This window comes from Columba livia, chromosome 1 (genome assembly GCF_036013475.1).
Source record: "Columba livia isolate bColLiv1 breed racing homer chromosome 1, bColLiv1.pat.W.v2, whole genome shotgun sequence".
Taxonomy (NCBI): Eukaryota; Metazoa; Chordata; class Aves; order Columbiformes; family Columbidae; genus Columba; species Columba livia.
The window spans coordinates 85260105-85276566 of record NC_088602.1 but is presented as its reverse complement, the minus strand read 5'-3'; the positions used below and the strand labels follow the sequence as shown (position 1 = coordinate 85276566).

Here is a 16462-nt window from a genome sequence, read left to right as displayed (position 1 = left end):
TCACGTGCACCCCCGTTTGCTGGTGTGAAGGGTCTGCATGAGGCGGTAACACGGTGCTCGCAGCCAGCACCTGTTCAACCCTGTGGCAGGTGGTGTGCGGTGGGGTGAGGATGCTGCGCCTCGGGGTTGACCACAGAGGTACCTGTGGGACTTGGCAGGGTTTCGCTTGGATCGCGCCAGCCCCGGAGATGTGACGGTCAACTTGCGCCGGGGCAGGGTGGCTTTGACCACAGCATTTTGCTCAGCGCTCACCTCTCCCCTTTTGCCATCTCAGACCCCACCTTGCAGGTGGACACGGCCACTGCCAACCTCACGGTGCAGGAGAAGGAGTCCTTCCCACTGGACTGCAGCATCCTGTCTCGCTCCAGCCCGGAGTCCCACTTTGCAGTGACATGGTACAACCTGCGGACCAAAGAGGCAGGCAGCCGCGGCGAGGAGGAGGAAGAGGAGGAGGAGGAGAGGGAAGCGGTGCTGAGCGTTGGCCCCGACGCCATCTTCAGCCCCGAGGCTGGTCGCTGGGAGGGCCGCCTGCGGTTCCAGAGGCTCTCGGCGGTGCTTTTCCGGCTGACGGTGCTGCAGGCCGGCGGTGCCGACACAGGCAACTACTCGTGCCGTGTGGAGGAGTGGCTGGCGGACCCCAACGGCATGTGGTACCGGCTGGCAGAGGAGGAGTCAGGGACGGTCGCTGTTCACGTGCAGGATGCAGGTGAGAAGACAATCATAGAGTACTTTAGGTTAGAAGGGACTTGTAAAGGTCATCTAGTCCAATCCCCTGCCATGAGCAGGGACATCTTCAACCAGATCAGGTTGCTCAGAGCCCTGTCCAGCCTTGAACTGAGCCTCTTGGGGATATGGCCCTGGCATCCCCTGTGTCTTTTGTCAACCAAGATAAAAAGGCCAAGGAGTGAGTGGGACGGGGTCTCACCTGCACTGGGGTGAGTCCGTGGTGAGGGTGCTTTTCCAACCAGCTCGATGGCTGGTAGCCCAGCTCTTGCTTGGGCTTGAGCATCCACACTGTGCTTAGCTCTGTGCTGGGGCCGCCCGCCCCACAGCGCTTACCTCATGGTGTGTCCCAAGTGGGGCTTAACCCTTCCCATTGGGAAACACCCTTGGAAGTTGGCTTAGCTCTGCACAAGGGTGCAGGCTGTGGCACAAGGGTCTCCTCCCAGCAACTCTTGAAGACATTAGGTGGTCTAGAGGCCCCAGAGGTAACTGAGGCCATGAGAGTTTTGTGGGCCCTTAAGGGATTAAGTCCTGGGGTGCTGCCTTTTTGTACTACCACTGAGGGAATCGACGCTTTGCGAGGCTCCCCACTTCATAAGGTATCATAAAATCTGTAACAGCGAAGACTCTTTCTGGCACTCATTAAACTCTTGTGGGCATAAAGTGAAAACATGCCCTGCAATAACTTTCTTCTGCTGCTCTGTTTTCTAATGTTTGTATTTTTCTCAGAGTTTCACCTCCTGCATTGACGCAGATTAATGAGCGTCTGTTTTTTTGTGTTTCTGAAGAAATGTGTAGGCCCTGCATTGCAGAGAAGCCATGAAATGTGACCATATTTTGTCTCTTTGCAGGCTCCACCCTGCAGTCCGTCATCTGTTCCAATGACGCCCTCTTCTACTTTGTGTTCTTCTACCCCTTCCCCATCTTCGGCATCTTGATCATCACCATCCTCCTGGTGCGGTTCAAGAGCCGAAACTCCAGCAAGAACTCGGAGGGCAAGAACGGGGTCCCCTTGCTGTGGATCAAAGAGCCTCACCTCAACTACTCTCCCACTTGCCTAGAGCCGCCGGTCCTCAGCATCCACCCTGGAACCATGGACTGAAGAGGCAGAGGCGCCTGGGGGATGTGCAGAAAGAGAGAGAAGCAGAGACACACCGAGAACCCCAAGGAACAGAGTGGGTTTTGTTGTTCTTGTTCATTTGTCTCAGTGTCTGTGCTCCAATGTGGCAGCTGAGCTTTGCGGAGCACCCAGACGGTGGGGACGGGAAGGTCCGAGGCTTCCTCCAGTGCCTGTGGGAACGCACCCCCTCACCCCAATGGACGGAGGGTCCCTGCGCTTGCTGTACATAGCAGATGTTCCTCTTCAATTAATTTTGCTCCCATCAGTTGCTGTCTTTTGGGCCGTTACTTTTTTTGTTGCCATTTCTTTTTTGGTCACTCAAAGAACTGTAGGCTTCCTCCACCCTCCACACAGCGAGGAGTTCCCAGCAGGTGTTTTGTCTTGGGACAATCTCTTTGGAAGTAAATCAATATGTTTTTCAAAACAGACTGGTTTTCCTCCTCAGACTCAGTGCCATGGTAAAGAAGGTCTTTTCCCAATGTGCGCTGAGCTAGCCCCTCCCTCTTCCAAAACAGACAAAGCCAGGTCCACCTCCGGAGAGGTTAGTTGGGCTATCAGGAGGTCCATGTCAAAGTCTGGGTGTAGCCTCAGCATCTTCTTGCCTCCACGTTACTGCTCTCTCAGGAGGGAGCAATTCACCTTTTATGAGCGTTCCCAGGTCTTGGAGAGACTGAATATTCAGCACGATTGTGGTCAGGACAAAAGCAATTTAGTTTACCTCCAGGAACTGAAGGAGGAGATGGAAACCCCTGACTTTGTTGGTGGCAAGGAGGGTCCTTGTACAGGCCAACTTACCAGAGTCGTGCTCCTCCCTGGTGTCCATGCTGCCACCTCTGACGAGGTGGGTCCCCTCTGTGGCCCAGTCGCCTGGGGACAGGTGGCTGGATCCAGCCTCTGAAGACTTCAACGTGACCAAAGCAATGACTCTAGGAAAAGGGGGCAGGGGAAGCTCCACAGGTTGCGTTGGCAGCTCCTGGATGGTTCAGCCAAGGAGCCCAGCTGCAGCCATTGCCAGTCAGCAGGGAGATGCAGTTAACCACCACGTGTCACGAGTTTCCCCGCAGCTTGCACTGCTTCCCGGTGCGAGCTTGGACAAGGAAAGGAGCCTGCAGCGCATCGGCACCTTGAGGGCTTTGCTGTCCTCCTGAGCCGAGAGAAATCTTCCCCTGCGTGTGTGAGCGCATCTGCCATTTTTTCGTTTCTGGAGCTTTAGAAGGAGAAGCCATTCCTCCATAAGCTCCCCCTCCTGGCAAAGTCACCTGCTCTTGCCATAGGCAGTCGCTGTGGCAGGAAATGCTGTTCTTTCTGTGAAAGATATGGCTCTCGTGAACCAAACCAGGGCTCTCGCCGCGTGGGGCACCTGAGCTCCCGTACCCCATAATGCCAAGTACCCCTGCCCTGTCCTGTGGAGGAAACCGCCTCCTCCCCCATATGCCCTGAACATTATGTGTGGCGGAAGAAAATGTTTGCCAAAAATGGCCTTTTGTTGTCTTCCTTTATGTCTTCCTGGCAAATCCGGCCATTTATTCTTTGCAGCATGGCTGAAGCCAACGGGGGGTGACCAGGCGCAGCCGCAAGACCCCCCCCGGCCTCACGTGTGAGAGGTGCCATACCCACAGCCGTTGTCCTCTTCAGGAGGGTCGGACTGCTCATTGTGAAGAGAAGGGGACCTCAGCAGATGCTCTGCAGCCCTAGCTGGTTAGACCCTGATGCCTTGATGTTCCAGAGGTGGTGAAGCCTCAGGTGGGAGATCTGCGCCATGCATCCTCCACGCTAGGGTGTTTGAAGTCAGCCACCTCTGCTCCTCCACCAGAATGGGATTGGTTTCTTCTTCCACTTGGAAGCCAAAATTTCACTCATCCCTTGGTGAAGTCTGCCTCCTTAAGTCATAACTGCTTACTGACCCCAGCATATGCGTAATATCACACTCCTATATATATATATATATATATATACACACACACATATGTATCACACACCCACACACTTGTCTTCCCTTTCTGGATAAAGCATCTGCAAAGAGAGGAGTGGGATGAGAAGTGAATGGAAATGAAGAACCGAGGCACAAACAGCAGCCAGTGGGTATTGTTTTGTAAATGTAGTATCTCCTGTACATACTGCTCCCAGGCAGGAACTGCAACTCATTTCAGCTTTAAAGAAAAAAAGAAGAGAAAATGAAGTCACTGGGAGCTGTTCTCTCCTGGGCGAACACTGTGCTGCATCTGAACCACGGAGCAGTGCTCTCCAGGAGGGCTGTCCTATGGCCCTGTCCCCCTGGCCAAAATGGGTCCCTTCCCAGCCTAGTGGTTCCTGCACTGAGCCCAGGCTTTCCCAGGAAGCAACTCCCACAGTGGTCCCTGAATGTACCTTGCTGGTGACATTTCTCTGTTGCTCTGGCAGCGCGTTGCCCAGGCTCAAACTTCTGTTTTTATAAAGGCAGACTCTTCCTGTAACAAGTTTTAAACACAAAGCTTGTCAAACCACTCTCTCTGCTGTAACTTTCTGTAACGAACCAGAGAAGAAAGAGAGATACCCTATCCATGCATGATGTGGAAGAACGTTTGGGGTTTTTTTTTAAAAAAAAAAAAAAAAAAAAAAAAGAAAAATCAGCAAAAACTTTGTACTATGTTGCACTAAAACATGTTTTATACAACACACCTGAGAGCTGTAGTAAACTGTGTTGAAATTGTGAATCCTATTGCTGCTGGTTTTTGGTCGGACTTGGGCTTTCATTATGCCTTTATGTGCACTCCCTGCGTAAAGCTGTGTTGAACTTCTAAGTCCGCTTCCCTTTTCGGTAGCCTCTCCCACCACCCCAGTTCCCCAATGCATCAACTCTTCTCCCACCCCAGCAGTGCATCTTCCCTCTTGCAGGCTGGAGCTTGCAGATACCTTGCACCCTCTGATGCTTCATACTTCTCCTTCCCATCCCTTAATTCATCCCATAATAGAATATAACGCTTAACAGAGGCATTTCAGGGTCTGGTTTTGATACACCATTTTTGAAATTGCTCCAAAAATAGTTAAGTACTTTGCTGTGTCATGGTCTGGATTTGAAGAAAAAACATACTTTTAATAGAATTATTCATAGCAAAGGTGAAGCAAGTAATCTTTAGTAACCTTGATGTAAGCAGAAGAATATAGTTCACTACAGAAGTTGCTTAAGTTGATGTAAAACGCAAGCTTTTAATTCTCATTACCCACTTTTACCTTGAATAAGGGTTAGGTCAGTAGTCTTGAACTCCCCCGTTAACTGAAATTGGGATAGTAGTGCGATGTATTCTTACCTGTATAGCAGAAGTGCTGTGAAATAGTGCAAAACACAATCCCGACGAGCTGTCAGGTTGAGTTTGGGTTTTTTCCACATTGATTTAAAACAAATATCCTTTGCTAAAATAACTGCATGAGAAAGCTCAGACAGAACTGCCCGTTTGCCCCCACACTCCCCTGGTAGGTCATCTTGGGCTGTATCTGCTGCTCTGTGCTAGGGAGCAGAGCTTTTAGCTTTACCCCTGCTCACTGCTAGATGGCAAGTGATGTCCCTGGTGCTCCCCATCAGGGGCAGAGAGTGGCGAGCATGGACGAGCCATCCTGGGTTGGCCAGGAGGCATCTCTGGCAATCCACGTATGCTCCCCACAGCCAGGCGTACGTCCCTGAGCCCCTCTGAGTTGCTTGTGTGGGCATGGCCCTGGTTTGGGGCAGCTTGTGTGGGTTGTGCTGCCTGTCCTGCTGCTGGAGCATTGCTAGCAGTGCTGCAGTGGGTGCCCCTGAACCCCTTGAGGACCAGAAAGAAGACCTGTCTCAAGCACTGGAACAGGCTCCCCAGGGAAGCTGTGGAGTCTCCTTCTCTGGACACATCCCTGTGCAATCTGCTCTGGGTGAACAGGTGCTTGAGCAGGTGGGTTGGACTAGATGATCTCCAGAGGTCCCTTCCAATCCCAGCCACTCTGTGATTCTGTGAAGGCTTGGCTGCTGGAGGGACAGACGCATTGTCTCATGCTCCCATTAAACACCTGTGTAACTGCTTTCCCCCCAGCTGATAGCTCCAAAATGGCCTCCCCACTGAAGCCAACAAACCCAAACAGAAAAAACAGGCCTGGCTCTGGCTTACACTCGCATGCTTTAATCCAGTGGGTTTGCAAACCGTTTGCAGAACCTTGAGTGAACAAGGCGCGGCAGGAGGGGCAAGCACATCCCGGGGGGCCCTTGTCACCCCCTGACTAGGTGATGCGGTACAAGTCCCTGGCCACCTGCTCCAGGCGGTCCCTGTACTCCAGGTCAGCATAGAGGGAGGTGTTGACCCCCCGGAAGCCGTGCATGGCCCCCCACCAGCAGGCCGCGATGGCGGCGGTAGAGTCGCTGTCGCCCCCGTGGAAGAAGGCCCGGTGAGCCAGCTCCGTCCAGGAGTCCCCTGCGCCCAGCAGCGCGTCGTAAGCGATCATGGGGGCGTCGTGCCCGCTGCTGCCCCCCCAGCCGTCGTAGCTGAGGGAGGTGTAGAACGAGTCTCTCTCTTCCACACCATACTTTGGGGGGAAGGTGGGCAGCGAGACCCCATCCGATATGCCTCTCTCCTCCAGGTATTTCTCCCATTGCTCTTCGAAGTAACGCCTGCACAAAGGGAGATAAGAAGTGAGGGCTGTAAGAGACGTCCCACAGCAGGAGTGCATACCTGAGCTCCCCGCAGGCTCTCCAGGCACCAGCTGAAAACATGCCCTGGCAAGAGCCTGGCGCGAGGGCTCAGCAAAATGGTAGGCGTCCCCCGTCTGTCAAACTAGGGATGTGATTTACAGTAAGAGGCACAAGGACATGTTTCAGTGAGTTAGATTTCCCCTCCCTCCAGCCACTTGGGAGAAGGCAGCTCAGCACCTGCTGCTGTCGCGCTACACGGGATTCAAAGGCTCAGAGCGAGAACTGAGTCATCCTCCCAAATTCAGATTACCTCTGCCCCTGTCCATGTGCACCCCTGTGCACAGAGCCACACTCAATCTGCAGCCACATTTGGTTATAGCTTTCAAACTGAGCTCAGCCCTAAGCCTGGTGCTGTTCCCCAGCCTTGCTTTTCATCTCTCATCAGATCACGGTTGCTTGAGATGACAAGTCTAGCTACCTCATACTGGATCCAGAAAAATGTCACAACTACATGACCCAAACACAACCTGACTTTTTTCTTTTTTTTTTTTTTTTTAATAAGTTAGATGCATTTTTCCCCTGGGGGACTTCAGAGACTTTCTGAATCGATTCAATCCCACAGCATGCATCTGCTGCTCTAGGAGTTCAGCATAATGTGATTACTGAAGCTTAAGTATAACAGGGCTTGCCCTTTTGTACATGAAGTTTATTTTAATTTCACCAGTCGCCAGTGCTGGTAGCGCAGCTCACCACTGCCCCATGTTCTCCTCCACGAAGAAGCCGGTGTCCCGCACGTAGGCTTTCGCCCGCGGCAGCACCTCCAGCAGCCTCTTCCCCCAGGCCGGGGGGGGCACGCCATTCACCGCAAAAGCCGTGAAGAGGGCCGAAGCCAGGGACCCCAGGTAGCCGGTTGGGGTGATGGTGGGTCATGCGGCCGCTCTCTATACTGACTTGCACCAGGGTGTCCAGCTCGGTGGGGTGGCAGAAGCGCAGCCCGATGCACATGGAGCGCATGGCGGCCCCGCAGCCTCCTGCCCGGGGGCTGAACGGGACCCTCCAGCCATCCGGCCGCCCGGGATCCAGCTTCAGAGCGTTTGCCTCACACATGGCACCTGGATGGGGGCGGCAAAACCCAAAATGGAAGGGAAAGAAGAAGGGGAAGGAGGGAAAGAAGGGAAAGGAGAAAGGAGGAAGGAAGTAGAGAGAAGGAAGAGGGAAAGGGAAAGGGAAAGGGAAAGGGAAAGGGAAAGGGAAAGGGAAAGGGAAAGGGAAAGGGAAAGGGAAAGGAAAGGAAAAGGAAAAGGAAAAGGAAAAGGAAAAGGAAAAGGAAAAGGAAAGGAAAGGAAAGGAAAGGAAAGGAAAGGAAAGGAAAGGAAAGGAAAGGAAAGGAAAGGAAAGGAAAGGAAAGGAAAGGAAAGGAAAGGAAAGGAAAGGAAAGGAAAGGAAAGGAAAGGAAGGGAAGGAAGGGAAGGGAAGGGAAGGGAAGGGAAGGGAAGGGAAGGGAAGGGAAGGGAAGGGAAGGGAAGGGAAGGGAAGGGAAGGGAAGGGAAGGGAAGGGAAGGGAAGGGAAGGGAAGGGAAGGGAAGGGAAGGGAAGGGAAGGGAAGGGAAGGGAAGGGAAGGGAAGGGGAAGGAAAGATCAGTAGGCAATAACATCACATAACTCAGGAACTGAGGGAAGACAGGCAGGGTAGCAGGAAGGAAGCATTGCGTTCTGTGAAGTATCCAGCCCTCCTTGTGAAAACATCAGTTGTCTGCTCACATATGTTTCTTGCCCTAAATTGCCAGCAAATCCTGCATATTCTCAAGCAGACCTGATAATTCCTATTTGTGAAAACAATTAAAAAGCCTAGGGGAGTAAAAAACATTCCGCTGCTGATTTATGTAATTTACATTGTTTATGTCTATATTTAATGTTATTTATTTAATAACTTACCCATTTACCAACTTATCCATAAAGCATATATATATAAAATGTGTATATATATATGTATGTATATAGATAATCTAGACAGACATATATAAAGGAGCTTTGGAGGGCCATCAGACTGCACCAATCGCTGATCCAGCGCATGTCTAAGTACCACCGTGTTTCTTTCCTGAGAGTTGTTTGGCCTGTTTACAGGACCCTTTAAAGACAGTGACCCCCACACACCTCACTGATACAAAGTGTTTCCCAGATCTCCCTTGCTGCAGTTCAGGTTTGTCAGGAAGCGATGACTGTAGCATCTCCCTCACCATGACACGGTCTGCATAACTGGCTTCACTGTACTTCTCATCAATAAGCTGAAGAAGGTGAGACCAAAGGTTTGTCCAGCCCACTAGCTCATCTCCAAACACAGCCACTAACAGATACGTACGGAAAGGCTATGAAATATGAGGCAAGCGCAATGTTTCCCCCAAGAGACCCTCCTGGCTTCCAGCAGACAGAGAGGCAGAGACTACTTGAGTCAGGAGATGGATCCCAAATGCTGCGTTCAATAACCCCAGCAGCCCCAGCCACCATGAAACAGTCTCTAGCTCAGATCCATGCCTGCCTTTCGACTCCTGTAGCATCCCATGGTAACTGGAGCCACAACTTTGTTCTGCAAAGCCTTTCCTTTTGTTTTAAACTGCCATTTGACAACTCCCTCAAATCCTCCTCTAATTCCTATATTACAATAACAACTTTTCATGCTCCCCACTGTTCAAGGCTGCATATACTTTGTACCTCTTCCTCAGTTTTCTCCTGTTCCAAGCTGACACCCTAGTCTAATTTTGCTTCTCTTCTGGTGGGAAGCCACACCACAATTCCTTCTTGCCCACCTCCATCTCTTTCATAGTAATGCTATTTACTTTTAGAAGAAATTACTCTGCTTCTTCCAGTGCTGCTTCTTCAGAAACTCACTTGCTAGTCCAGCACATTCATAAGATAAAGCCATCTGCACAAACACATCCACATTTCAGAGCCCAACCAGCCTCCCCAGCCAAGACCATGAAAAGTTTTGAGAGCTAAGCCCAAGTGCTTGTGTGCAAGGACAAGGAAACAGGTCTGAAACATCAAATTATCTTTGATTCTCTTCTACCTTGCCTTTTCCTCCTAGTTTCTCTTCTGGCCAAATCTTAAATATTTCTTTTCCAGCAGAAAGGTAAATCAAGGGCAGGTTTCAAGCAGCTTCATTGAAGTTTTAATGTGTTAGACAATGGCAAAAGTGGACTCAAAAGACGAGTCTTCTCCTAACCACAGCATGGTCCTTTCTCAGAAACACAGAGCAGCAGCAGCAGACATGCCCATGCACGCAAAATTAGACCATTGCTCCTATATTCTGCTGTCTAACCGGGACAGGTAGCTGATAAACTTGCAGGCACTCTGCTACTTCGAAAGTCAAATTAAGTAGAATGGCATAGCAAAGAAGCCTGGTCTAGCAACTTCATATAACTCTACAATTCAATTACCTTTGTGCAATTTGGTCACCATGATCTAGGAGCTTGCTAATCACAGACAGGTACTGCAGGAAGTGTTCTGCAGAGCTGTTCGCTTCTGCATTCTCACGTATATGCTTAGCGGTAGGATTTTGTATACAGCAGTCTGTTTTACCTCCACACAGCATTTACAGCACCCTTGTAACCCAAATACCTCCACATCCAAGCACAGCTTTAAGATTGGCTTCTGGATGTGTGCTAAAAATAAATAATGGCTGGCTGCTGTCAGGAATAAGGTCATGTGGATCCTTTTATCGTTCTGGTCTGAGCATCTCTAGCGTATTTCTTTTCCGACAGCGTTGTTACATTACAGGCTCATTAGACCAGCGTGGGCTACAGCCCTCTGTGCAGTGCGAATGGGTGGACCAGCTCCCCGTGAATGGTTGTCTCCAACTGGAAAAGCAGCTGGGTGCTGTGGCTGCCAGGTGCGGGTGGCACGGAGCTGTGCCGGGACCCATTGCCACCAACCTCTAACTCAACTACCTGTTGGGTTGTTTTGTGGTGTCTCAAAGTGGAAACACGTTCAGGCCTCTAAATCTGCTTCTCGTGTAGTTTACTAACTCAGTGCGGGCTGCTACGTATAAAAATCATTAAGAGAGATATCAGTATAATTTCCAAAATTACGATGATTAACAGAAAATTGAAGCACCTTTTTCAAAAATCTTACTACACTAGGCATTGCGCTTATGAGCTATAACAGGACCTTAAAAAGAACCTGTCAAAGCCACATTTTGAAAGAGCTGTGCCTACTACTCTATTTATATGTTCCTAGTAAAACACATGTTCTGCCAGGAAGACAAGGGGAAGGAGTGCAAAGGGACTAGGGCTGCTTAAAATCAAAATGTTCTCTGCAATCTTGCTGGAACTGTGAGAAAGACATTTCTTCAGGACATGTTTGGGCAAGCTGAGAACAGGAACCTCAGTCTTTGAGAAAAAGTGAGATCGTTCTTGCATTAACAGTAGTCAGAAGAAAATTAAGACGATGACAATGCTTTAATGGTAAGGAAAGAGGGGTTATTTTGCAATAACAACCTACTCACAGCTTTAAACCTGTGCATATTGTTTTAGAAGATGACTACTGATAACCTGCAAAGGAAAAAAATGTGTAAAACAAACCAGTATACAACAGCTAAGACCCTACTGATTTACAAAGTATTACAGGTATTATCCTCATGTGTTTAAACAGTTAAAATATTAAAACATTTAAAAGCCGATTTAGGAAGACTAAGTTCAATCACATCAGGTCTTTTTTTAAAAACAGGTTTAGAAAATTAAAGAAAAAAAAACCAACCTGATGTAGCAGTTTTTGAATAAGGAAATTCTGTTTTGGAAATCCACCAAATCCTGATTAGGAATCCTCTGTACTAACCAAAAGGAACTAAAAGTTATCCGAGGAGGGTACTGGTCTAAGGGAAGAAGAAATACGAGCAAAAAGCAGTATGTGAAGAAAGACTACCTGGAAAAGTTTCAAGTACAATTGGACACTATTTCTGGAATAGGCTTCCATTCCACTTATTTAGACTCTTCATGAGCACAGACAATAACAGTTGTTTGGAATCAATCCATACACTTTAAAAAAGGTGAGTTAAAACCACCACATAGTGGTAAATAGCTCCACAGGGAGAGGACTTGGACCAAAAGACACGAGTTTTGAAGAAGGTTTCTTGGAGAGCTGCGGAGGCACGTGTCGTTGTACCATGAAAAAAGAAATATGGCCATGGTCATGTCGCTTAATTCAGTGGCTGCATTTTCTGTGAAGAGCAATGAATGTGGGACTGTGGCACATCACAAAGACCAATAATGGGTGTAGGGATTAGCCTGCCATCGAATTAAGATAGTGAGTTCTCTCCTGGGGCTGCATACTCAAGAGACCCTACTGTCACTGCCTGGTGATTCATAATGTTGTGGGAATCTCTTTGTTACTGTGGGTTTTTGTTTTCAGGTCTGGACTCCTTGTGTGGGCGAGCAATGTGACTTTCCCCCGCTGTTCTGGGGAATATCTTCTGTGTTGGGTGAAAGTTGCAACAGCAACTTTCCATTCTCAGCCTGAAGGGCTGCAGTTCCCCAGGGAGTACTTAGTTCGGCCAGAACAGCATCACCCTGGGTTATGTTCTCAGTTAAAATCCATTTGCTCTGAACGGCCAAAAGAAGTTATTGACACGCAATTTCTATCATTGGGATTTATCAGTACAGCACAGAGACTCCAGACTGCAGGCAGCTTTTCGGGATATGGGTTAGGTATTTGCTTTATTAGCACATCAGTGGGCATTAAATTGTTAAGTGTCAGGATTTAAGGTCTCAGAGCTGAGCACCTTTCCTATGGCTGTAGCAGCAGCGCTCCAGAACACTGCTCCAAGAACATTCCCAACAGACTTCAATTTTTCTCCGCATTACTTTCCCCACTTCCTCCCAAATTTTATAAGGTTAAGTGTCCATGGACCCATTAATGAAGTTGCATTTCTTTGTTCAGGGACCTTTCCTTGTCACTCCAATTAGCGTCCATAGCAAATCTACTTCAAAATCTTTCACTTCCAATGGGAACTGCTTTTGGGCATACTGTAGCTCACTCACTCGCAGGGCTGCAGCAGATTTGCTATTATCCTTAGCTACTAATTACTAACATTTCAATTTTAGGTTCTTCTCCTTTTTATCTTGAGTTTTAGTCACCAAGCTTAGATATTGGAGGCAAAAATAGCTTCCAGGTGCTGTCTGACTGCCAGCTGCGGTTAGTCCACCTTGTCAAGACCCCATCAGCTGGGGAAACTACAAGATGCTCCTTTTCCAAACAGCAGTGAGTCTCTTGAAGTTCAACCTGCCTACTCCTGCTATCCTGGCAAGCATTGTTACCCCTTCCTAAATATTTTATTGATTAGGCTATTCCAACTACTGAGACTATCTCTGTTAAATAATACTGATAGTCTAGTTCTTTACACGAGGGCAGGTGGTCACTGTCGAAAGGCAAACAGATTACACTTCTGCTCAAGTTTCCAACCTGGTTTACCTTGGAAACACACAGATCTGTCACACTATGCTCAGTGACCCTGCAAGAGCAATGCACAATTGGGCCTTTCCCATGTTTAATGTCAAGCCAGAACACTCTTGCTATATTATGGGCATGTCTAGGCAACTTCTTTTCGATGTATAAACTTTGCATCTGATTGCTGAATTTTAGTGTTTCCTGGATACTTCACACTGCCTGCACTAGTCAAATTAGAGACTCAGACCCAGTAGCTCCAATTTAATTCAAGCACCCAGACGAGGCTGGGCCATAAGCTGAGGGAGCTGGGGCTGTTCAGCCTGGAGAAAAGGAGGCTGAGACACCTTATCACTGTCTACAACTGCCTGAGAGGTGGTTGTAGCATGGAGGGTGTTGGTCTCTTCTCCCAAGTAACAAGCAATAGGATGAGAGGAAATGGCCTCACCTTGCGCCAGGGGAGTTTTAGACTGGATATTAGGAAACATTTCTTCACAGAAAGGGTTGTCAGGCATTGGAACAGGCTGCCCAGGGAAGTGGTGGAGTCACCATCCCTGGAGGGGTTTAAAAGTCGTTTAGATGAGGTTCTTAGGGACATGGTTTAGTGCCAGAGTTAAGTTACAGTTGGAGTCGATGATCCTGAGGGTCTCTTCCAACCGAAATGATTCTGCGATTCTTTGAGTGCAGAGGGAGACCGGGTCATTGGGGATGAGTTGGGTCAGCAGGCCTAGGTGAACCAGGAGCTACATGAATACGTTGCACATGGTTTGGCTACCGCAGCCTGCCGAGGGGCCCCTTTTCAACACAGCCACACACTGCCAGTCCCTGCGGCCTCTGACTCAAACTCGGCACCCCTGTGTCTATCCAGAAAAAAGAGAGCTGGTGGAAGTACAGGGTTCAGAAATGATCATTGTGGCCTGACTGTCCTGGCACAGAAAGCAGGCATACATGGCTAGCTAAAAGGAGACTTTGGGTTTAATAAACTTAATTATTCCAAGCAAGGATCTCTATGCCTTTTAATGTATTTATATGTGATTTATTGCATTTATTATGAGAAGTTCTGTATTAATTATCCGTTCAAATGTGCTGCTTTAAGACAGCATCTCAGCGTGCACATTACACATTGCTGAATGTGTTTTTCATCCATTGAGTGTGGGAAAAGACACATCCCCAAAGCAATAGTCAGCATCTTTCCCCTGAGTTCAAGGCCAGGCCTCAAACATACCTGTAAGAATATTTTGTAAACATGGGAAAAACAGCATCTTTTTCATCCAGTTTAGGGAAGCCCAAACCACTTCAGCTTGCCCTATTCTGTGGGGTTTTTTTTTGTTCATCCTGAAACAGGTACTCAGTGTGGAAAACTTTGGTCTTTACAAGAAATACAGTTAACGCTATCAACAGCCAAAAGCAGAGCCAGGGCCAGCCTCAGCTCCAAGCTGCAGGAAAGGGAGACATCAGCAAGAGCACAGCCCTGCCCAGACAGCACTACGGCAGGGTTACCTGGAGCTCTGCCCTTCATGTCATTCATGCACTCCTTGTAGTTCTTTGCAATCAGGGAATAGAGATGTGCCAAACTTGCTTGTTTCCCAGCAGCTACCAGGGCTTCAGCTGTGGCCAGGTGCATCACCGTATCATCGCTGACTTTCCAGCCTCGGATGCTCAGGTTGCTGAGTCCCCCCATCTCTGCCAGCTCCCTGTGGATGGCTGGGCCGCTCTGCAGGAACTCCCACCTCCCATTGTAATATCCCAGCGTGTCACCAACCCCGCTCAGCACCATCGATGCCACGTAGTTGTCCATCACCTTAGGACACAATATTTGCCCCAGGACTGCTTCAATGTAGAAAACACTATTTAAAAAATAAAAAAAAAAAGAGAGAGAGAGAGGGAGATTAAAGATAAAAATCTTTCCCAATTCAGTATAAGCCTCTACCTGTAGGAAACGATCATTTTGCCAATATAGTAGGCCAAGGCGGGATCTCTCAGCAAAGCATATTTTATTAACAATTTTGCAAGACCAGGTTTTCCACCTAAAGGCAGGCACACACAATAGGGCAAAAAGCCCTTGCTTACATCCCCAAAACGCTGGCCGCAATTTCCCTCCCCTGCTCCCCATTGGTTGGGTACTTCAGGGTTTACAGACTACCAGACACCTACCTCAGTTTACATATTTTATTCATCTAATTCTAACAACTCCTTCCCCTTATCAGTCTGTTTAGAATAGGGGTTCCTTGCTCTTTGGCTACCCTTCCCCCTAGGTTAACTTGTAAATACAGGTACCAGTTTGCATTCCGGGATTAGCTGGAAGAGACTTTGTTTTACATTAAGGATTCAAGCTCCAGGAGGCTTTCACGCCCTGGGGGGTACTGAGGCATTAGGTCGGTATTAGGGCGGCCAGGGCCGGGTAGAGGCAACAAGCACAGGGGCTCTGGGCAGGGGCTGCTGGTACCAGCTTGTACCAGCAGAGCTGCCAACCCCACGGAACCACAGAATGTCAGGGATTGGAAGGGACCTCAAAAGATCATCTAGTCCAATCCCCCTGCTGGAGCAGGAACGCCTAGGTGAGGTCGCACAGGAACATGTCCAGGCGGGTTTTGAATGTCTCCAGAGAAGGAGACTCCACAACCTCCCTGGGCAGCCTGTTCCAGTGCTCTGGCACCCTCACTGAGAAGTTTCTTCTCATATTTAAGTGGAACCTCTTGTGTTCCAGTTTGCACCCGTTGCCCCTTGTCCTACCCTTGGTTGTCACCGAGAAGAGCCTGGCTCCATCCTCATGGCACTCACCCTTTATATATTTATAAACATACCTATAACATTTATAAAATTTACAAAATTTTATAGAATTTATAAAATACCCCCAACGGGTATTTTCAAGGATGCACCCCTCCAAAAACAAAACAAACAAAAAAACAAACAAACAAACAAACAACAAACACGCAAACATGCTCCTCCTCAGGCCCTGCTTGAGTCCCTTTGGCTGTGGGGGGGCGGGCAGGAGGCCCGGGGAAGGACGGCGGGGCCGGCCGAGCCGGGGAGCCGCGCCGCCGGGGAAAGCGGCCTCTTCCCGGCCCCGGCGGGTACTTACGCAGCCAGCCCTGCCAGCAGGGGCCGCGGGGCCCTGCCCGGCCTCGGGAGCGGCAGGCGGCTCACCCGGAACATCCGTCGCAGGCCTCAGCGGTAGCTGCCCGCCCGAGGCGCCTCCGCCCGCCCCCGGCGGCGGAGACTCTGCAGCCGGCGGGCCCGGGGGTGTCGCTCCCAGAGGAGCCCGGCTCGTCCCTGGACGGACCCCGGCTCTCCCTCGCTTCCCGGCCCCCTGCCGCTGGTCGCGGCCACGCTGTGCCCTGTGCAGGCGGAGAGAGCGGGAAGGACACGGGTGTTCTGTTTCATTTTCGAGGTTGTCTCTTGGCGCTCTGACAGGCGCAGCAGTCGACTCTGAAATTAAGCTGCCCCGTGGAAATGAAGTCACCGCGTGGAAATGAAATATTTCATGAAAAAAAAAAAAGTAAAAATGAAAGGCGCTTTCAGCATTTCCCCTGCTTTTTCCATTGAAACCGTTC

General features: G+C 49.4%; 2 protein-coding genes across 3 annotated transcripts in view; one reads left to right on the top strand and one right to left on the bottom strand.

The window, feature by feature from the left end:
* IGSF3 (immunoglobulin superfamily member 3) overlaps positions 1-4536 on the top strand; it is a 104043-nt gene extending 99507 nt beyond the window's left edge. For both annotated transcript variants that reach the window (XM_065065276.1, XM_065065267.1), the window contains 2 exons: positions 275-706; positions 1575-4536. In XM_065065276.1, coding sequence (XP_064921348.1) covers positions 275-706; positions 1575-1825 — 683 coding nt within the window. In that variant the 3' untranslated portion in view covers positions 1826-4536. The remainder of the gene's footprint in view (positions 1-274; positions 707-1574) is intronic.
* A 1409-nt stretch (positions 4537-5945) lies between these two features.
* On the bottom strand, positions 5946-16334 carry ADPRH (ADP-ribosylarginine hydrolase). The gene is given in 5 exon segments (XM_065065315.1): positions 5946-6452; positions 7224-7387; positions 7389-7585; positions 14409-14755; positions 15991-16334. Coding segments are annotated over 5 exon segments (1170 nt in total). The 5' UTR covers positions 16065-16334; the 3' UTR covers positions 5946-6064.
* Between the last annotated feature and the right edge of the window lie 128 nt (positions 16335-16462).